Source organism: Monopterus albus, unplaced genomic scaffold (assembly GCF_001952655.1).
Source record: "Monopterus albus unplaced genomic scaffold, M_albus_1.0 scaffold258.1, whole genome shotgun sequence".
Taxonomy (NCBI): Eukaryota; Metazoa; Chordata; class Actinopteri; order Synbranchiformes; family Synbranchidae; genus Monopterus; species Monopterus albus.
In genome coordinates, this window is record NW_018128138.1 from 952,956 (window position 1) to 960,533 (window position 7,578).

The 7,578-nt window shown below is 39.6% G+C and overlaps 1 protein-coding gene across 1 annotated transcript in view; it reads right to left on the reverse strand.

Moving 5' to 3' along the window:
• odad2 (outer dynein arm docking complex subunit 2) overlaps positions 1-7,578 on the reverse strand; it is a gene marked incomplete at its 3' end in the record, with an annotated part of 88,060 nt that overhangs the window by 36,970 nt on the left and 43,512 nt on the right. The window contains exons 14-17 of the mRNA XM_020621408.1: positions 6,728-6,937; positions 4,438-4,671; positions 2,813-2,923; positions 2,501-2,655 (exon numbers count right to left, since the gene is read on the reverse strand). Of these exons, the coding sequence (XP_020477064.1) occupies positions 2,501-2,655; positions 2,813-2,923; positions 4,438-4,671; positions 6,728-6,937 (710 nt within the window). The remainder of the gene's footprint in view (positions 1-2,500; positions 2,656-2,812; positions 2,924-4,437; positions 4,672-6,727; positions 6,938-7,578) is intronic.

A 7,578-nucleotide genomic window follows, 5' to 3' on the forward strand; every position in this document is an offset into this window, starting at 1 on the left:
AAAAAAAAAGTGCAAAGGTAGCTACTCCGTCTGCAAGGTATGGCTATAAATGAATGAGAGAAGAGTGAAGCACACAGGAGCTCTCACACGTCACGTCTGCGCCATACCACCATCGACCGGAAGCCCCCGTCCATTAATGTCTTGTTCCAGTTCTCATCAGGTTGCCCTGGTTCCCCAACACCTGACCTTGTTGACCCGGGTGACATCCGAGCCGATGTGACTCTTATTTTTTCAACTGTCATTACCGATGAGGTAGGCAGGTAGCATTAAGGGCCTTGCCTAAGGACCCAGGCGGAATATTGACTATGCCCTGACCGGGGTTCGAACCCCCGACCTTCTGTACCAAAGTCGGTGGTGTTACCCACTGAAAAAAAATTGCGGTTGGTTGGCCATTACCAATTTGTCAGTTTGTATCTTGAAGTCCCACAGGATCTTAGCTTGGTCACTCATATATATATAAATCCCCCCACTAGCCCCCCACTTCGGGGTAGTACTTGTAAAAAATTAAAAGTTGGCTGTTATGGTTTAGTCCCCCTCACCAGGAGGGTGAGGGAAAACTGAGATAGGACTCAAGAATGCCGACCCAGGTGCTAGTTAAAAAAAGGAGGTTTAATGAGACAAAAACACAAAGTAACTACATAAGGGCAATGTACATATATAAGCAAAGTAGGGCAGAGGTGGTGGAGGAGACCGGGATAACCAGGGTAAAAGACAGGCTAACAGCAAAAAAAAAAAAACAGGAGTAGGAGGAACAGGACGGACAGGTGAAGAAGCAAGCTAGACAGGTGGGTAGGCGAATGAAAACGGAAATCCACAGCACAGGGAAAAAAATGCGATCCACAGCACAGGAACTGTAAGCACAGAAAACAAAATGATGTACAAATACATACCATGACTATAGGGCTGTTACGGGGTATGCACGTTAATGCTCCGGCGACGGCGGAGCGTCCGCCAGAGGTATAAATAATGTAGGAGGGTGCTTACAGTAATGCACCCCAGCTGTGCGCGACAACCAACAAGTCACTAATTACAAAATGCAACACAGCTGAGGCGCTGATCCTGCAAAAAGAGCGAGCAGGAGAGAGAAAGGCAGAAGAGAGGCAGGTCGCGCTGAGCGGACCTGAAATTGGCTGCAAAATAAATAGATAAATGACTAAATAAATAAATAAATATTAGTGCTTTATATTACTATTTATTCATTTATCTGTTTATTTATTTATTTTGCAGCCAACTTTTAATTTTTCACAAGTACTGTTAATTACTATGCAATGATACAGAAAAACTAAAGGACACTGAGGCAAACTGCTGTATTTCTGATTCATTCTTGTTATACTGTATATACTTTACTAGAGCCAATAAAGTGAAAATGTTATTTTATAATGGTTTATGTGAAAAGTCACTCAGTTTTGACCAGTAGCGAGGGAGAAAAACTACATTATTGTTGTTAGTCTTAGAATTTCACTGCAATCTGAGTTAGAATAAAACCATTTTCACATAATCTCACCTCAGTGAAAATCCTTAAACTTTAAAACACTCCATCATAAATTTTTTTTAAAATACATTGTCTTATCATTTTCTTGGCTTTACTGAAGAGAATAATTTTCGATTTGATTATTTTACCAAGGTATTAAATCACTGCATGTGTCTTATATATTATGTCCCCGGCCTCACATTGAATAAGAAAATAAATACAGCTAAATCATTCTTTCAGGGGAGCAATGGAGGAAATGTATGGGGCTGCCAGGACACAGTCATTTATTCTAGAGGGAAAATTACTGATGTAAAGATCATCTGACACTAAAGTGCAAGTCAAAAACCATTCCAGAAATGTCACTGCTGAAGGAACCAAACTAAATGGCACTTAATAAACCTCTGCTTTACATGACAAATGATTAAAAACCCTGTCAGCTTATGTCTCCTCACATTAGAAACTCATCATATCAAGGCTGATTCTTTCAGTATGCCTATGTTTGGTTCAAAGATGTCCATGAGTCAACCAGAGCTACAGAATTACATTTTATGCAGTCACCTCAACCATACACAGTGGTTAATGAAAAGGAGATATCATATCATGTGAGGGGGAAAATGACACATCTAGTAATGAATGAATGAGAGCTCCCATAAAAGTAACAAATGTGACACTAATGCTTGCAAGTTGGCTGAACCCCTTGTGCTCTGTATCTACTGGTGCTATTATTGTATTCGTACTGTAAGGCTACTGTTAACCACAGCAAACATATTTTCCTAAAGTTATGGGCACACATGGGTGAAATGCTTAATCAATATTAACCTCCTTCTACATTGAGGCCCATTAGACTACTAAGCCTATGTACAGTAAGTGATCAATTACAGCCATACTAATCTGTTACCATAAATTACATTAATTAATTATAAACAGTCATTCATAAGATATCACTACAATGTGTTTCTGTATCCCTGATATGCTAGGTTTGGTTGTGTGATTCCATATTTGTTAATGAGACCCTGAGACCAGTCATACTTAGCCACATTCTCCATGCTAATGGAGCACTTCCAGATGGCCCCAGTGGCAGCAGCCAGTAACTGCTTGTTCTCTGCCTTGCCCAGTAGTAAAACCAGTGGCTGCAACCCTCTGTACTTACGGACCAGGTCACGGGTTTCCTGGTCCTCTGCACACTGCAAAGCAAAAGAAAGGATCAAGATCTACATTAATTCCTTTAGAGTCTTGGTATAATTAGGAGAACATGATGTTTCAGAAAATTGTTTCGTTCCATATCCTCTTTTACAGTTTATTTAATTGTTTTTTTAAACAGAGAATATGGAAAACTGGTACCTTGAAGATAGCACTGGCGCAATGCATTTGTAGCTCATCATTGTCACTGCTTAGGTTTTTGACCAAATCCTTGATCATGCCTTCTGTCTGAATGGCAATCCTGTAGCTTCCCTGTGGTGACACAACAATTAAGGAATCACATAAACATGAATAATCTAAATTATGTCATATACAGTATGTACCACCACCCTTCTGCAAATATTTTAGACCTTTCAATTACTTTATCACAGTTTAATGGATAAGGCTGCTATTATTGTATACTGTCAATAAATGCAACAAGAAGATTGCAAACAATGGTCTCTCAATTCTTTATTCCTACTCTGGCAGGGGCACACAGCCCCATCCATCCCTTCTGAAATATAACATAATATAACAACTGAGCAATGAGTCTAAATCAGCTGGGCACTGCATTGTGTCACTGTATTCACTGGGGACCTTTTCATTGTTCCCACTCATTTCAAGAATGTATTTACCAGGATATTTCCAGGACATTTTCAGCAACATCAAGCTGGTAGGTCAAATGGAAATCACTCCCTAGACTAGAAGGTTCCTGCATGTCAAAGTCTCCTTTAAAACACACAATACTAGCATTTTAGATCTTTAGATTCTTATCAATCACACGTTACATCAGATTGGTCTAACATTCATTCTGCAGCACAACAACAACCGCAGAGTCATAAAGAATAATATTCAGAGTCAAGAAGAACTGTGAGCCCTGTGACAAACTGTCTGAGCCCACAGAGCCCTGATCTGAACATCATGAAGGCAGTCTGGGATTACATGAAGTCACTGAGACAACCTAAAACCCACTTTCAGATTTATGAAATCTTAATTTTATCTGAAAACAAAACAACTGTGATTTCAATGCATTTTCTTCTTTCAGACAACAATAAGACTAAGTGCATCTTGTAACCACCACATACACCAGGAAACTACAAACAGTGCCATTACTTTTTCTTGCGACTGTATACATTTGTCACATCTCGACTTGACTAACAACTTACTCCAAAAACAACAATGTTTCAAATTTGAGAAACCTTCATTCTATTTGTGAAAACCAAAAGTGGTAATTTAGTACTTTTTTCTCCATCCTGACCACATTGGACCAGATCTAGATTATAACATTTATTTTATTATATTTAGGACCTGTTCTTTGATCCAGACCTGGTTTACTGTCTGGATTAAACTTGGAATTGAGTGGATTATTTTGAGAAATAAACTAATTTGCATTTTCACAATATAGAAGTATAACAAAATAAAAGCCTGAGACTAAAAATGCATGGACATCATAACAGTTGTTATTTAGTTAATAAACTAAAGGTTTGACAATTCCGAAAGTGAACTTGAAGCTGCCATAAGGCTTTTACTACGATGTCTTAACACACTTTCACAACAATAAGTAGATCAAAAATTTACATTCCCCTTAACTGGTAAAATAGGAGACTAGTTCATGCATTACTGAGTCAAAGTTCAAGCTACAAGCAATATTATCAAGACTACACCTTACTTAAAAGTAGAAGCAGATGCTTGCACATGCAAACACAGACGCACACAGCTCGCATTCATCAGGCTCAAACTAACACACACACACACACACACAGATCAAACATACAGTCCCACCTCACCTCTGAGGCACACTCCTGCAGCGTACCCACCACAGGGATAAGCATGTTCTCATGTGGAGACTTAAGCAGACGTCCCAGCAAAGGGATTCCCCCAGCCTTACGGATGGCCTCCTTGTTTTTGGTGCTCTTGCTGCAGCTCCACAGTGCTAAAGCTCCACAGCGGGCCACATCTACATCTTTCTCCTGGTCGGCAGTCAGGCGGGTTAAATTAGGGACACAGTCCAGCAGCTTCACCTGAGAAGGGAGACAAAGTACACAAACATACATGTGTATACACACAAACATAACTGTGTACAGACAGGTAGACAGACCACATGTATTTAGGCAGAAAACCCCTATACACACATTTACACAAACTTGAGATAAATTCTAGGACTGCAAGGTTTGCTTGCAGAATTGCTCCAAATGGGAATAGCAAGTGGTTGGCTGTGATTAAGGGTGTAATAAGAATTGAACTACCATTGAGTCTGTGAGGATGAAAAATCCAGAAATGCTAGAAGTGGAAAACTGTCAGGCTAGATGTTAATGTTATGCCTGAAAAGCAGTGTGAAGGTATATGGCCAACATTCTGTGTTCTAATCTATAGTTCCTGGCCAGTGAGACAGAACAGGCAAAGCTTTTATACACTGCACAGTTCAAAGGTGGACTCATAGCACAGCATTAAATTAATCTGCCTTTGTGAGTGACTTGCAAATGAGAACATCCCTTTTGGGCCTGAGGAAACTCATGAAGGTTTTCATCACATGTCCCTCACCAAATGAATGAATGAATGGAGGTCAGAGGACGTAAGGGACATCGGTTTTACTCCAGTTGCCATTCTGGGATTTTTTTTTTTTCATAAGTGGATGGGCTACCAGCTGTACAAAGTGAAAAGACCATGGGTTGGTGCCTGATTTGCTTTACATCAAGAGAGTTAGCCAAAGGTTGGATATATGTACACTTCAATTAAAGAAATAAATCGTAAACATAATTTGCGGTACATCACAATAAAACATCATTCTCTTTTGCCAAAGGTTCCAACATGTTTTCTGTTGTTGAGTACTGAAGAGTTACATATACATTTCATTGAACATTTTGTTGGGCTTAAAGGCACTGCCTTAAACTGGTTTTCTTCTCTTTTAACCGATCGAACTTTTTCGGTCAGTATTGGTGATTGTGTCTCTAATATAGCTCCTCTCACTTCAGGCGTTCCTCAAGGTTCTACCCTGGCTCCATTGCTCTTCTCATTATATATTGCACCCCTTGCGGCAATTATAGCTAGCCATAACGTTCATTTCACTTTTACGCTGATGATGTCCAGATTTACATGCCACTGCTCCTATCTGACTCCAATGCTCTTACCCCGTTGCAAAATTGCATTCGAGATATTAGGCAATGGCTTGCGCTAAATTTTCTGCATTTGAACGAGAGTAAGGCCGAATACATTCTTTTTAGTTCTGACCCGCCGCCAGATGTAGTCAACCTCTGCACCTCAGTATTCCCTCTATCTGACACAGTGAAAAACCTCGGAATAATTTTTGATAGTGGTTTTACTTTTGAGAAACAGATTAGGGCAGTAGTTAAGTCTTGTTTTTTTTCAGCTAAGACTCTTAATGAAGGTTAAACCTTTTTTGTCACATGGAGATCTGGAAGAGGCTATTCATGCGTTTATTACTTTACGGTTAGATTATTGCAATGCTTTGTATGTAGGAGTACCTCAGACTTTGCTTCAGAAATTACAATTGGTCCAAAATGCAGCAGCTCGGCTGCTATCCAGTGTTCCCAGATTTGCCCATATCTCCCCGATTCTTCGTGCTCTTCATTGGCTTCCGATCCATTTTAGAATTAAATTTAAGATCCTATTGTTTGTTTTTAAGGCTATTCATGGTCTCGCCCTATCCTACCTATCTGACCTGCTGTCTGTCTATGTGCCGCATAGAGCTCTTCACTCCACTGATCATTTGTTGCTGGCGGTGCCGCGCTTCCGCTACAAAAAATGGGGCGACTGATCTTTTTCTATCTACGGCCCCAGACTGTGGAATGCTCTTCCAGGAGAATTAAGGGCTGAAAGTGAGCTAGTGGCCTTTAGGTCGGCCTTAAAAACATACTTTTTTAAGCAGGCATAGATATAAACAGACAACTGTTTTAATGGAAAATCAATCAGGATGGGATATAACAACATTACAGTAATACCAATACAGAAATATCAGTCTCTGGTCTGTAGTTTTGTATACTGCTACACCTCATGTTAGTAGGAATGGAGATCATATTACACTAAACTGCAGTTACATTTTTCTGTGCTTATACTCACCAGTTTCTTGATACCATCATATTGCCTGACAGTTCTCCTTGCCCTGCGGAACCTGGCTATATTGGCGATGGTCTCAGCAGCTAAGGCCTTGAGCTCCTTGACTGGTGAGTCGAGAATCTTCACAATGCACCGCAGGCCTCCCATTTCAACAGTGGTCCGACAGATTTGCACGTTGTTACTAATTTTTCTCAGTATTTTCAGAGATCCAATCTAATCACAAACACCAGCCCATGAAAGATTAACAATCAGTATGATAATTTTAAAGTTATGAGTTTTACTGGGGAAAAAACTGTTGTGTCTATACCAACACGAGGCCTCCATGTATGCTAAGAAAGTGCATACAGTGATATCCACTAGTATACCCATGAGGTAGGACAGCTGTCAATAATATGCACGTATGTTAATCTAAGGCTGTGCATAAAATAATAAGCTGCACACAAAACTTTGTTTTTGGTAAACTCTTGTATAAGTCAAATCATATAAAATGAGTGTGTGTTTTGTCTATGAGAAGTGAGTTTAAAAAGTTACAACTTCAAAAATTACAAATATGAAGTGAAAACTTAACATTTGTGTTTTCCTTAATATGAATATAAATTTACTACAGTGACCTGACTGTCAAAAATACATCATGGGGTCACAGGCATAGTGCAGTGAGCAGTAGATACATTGACTCCATAAACTGTGCATGCGTTCAAAGCCTGTTGCTTAATGAAAACTGTTCGGTACCAAACAATAACAACAACATGTCGTACTTTGTGTACAAGTTATTTACGTATGTACAACCATAGACTAATACACATGCATATTATTGACAGCTGTCATGCCCCATATACAGTGCCTTGCGAAAGTAT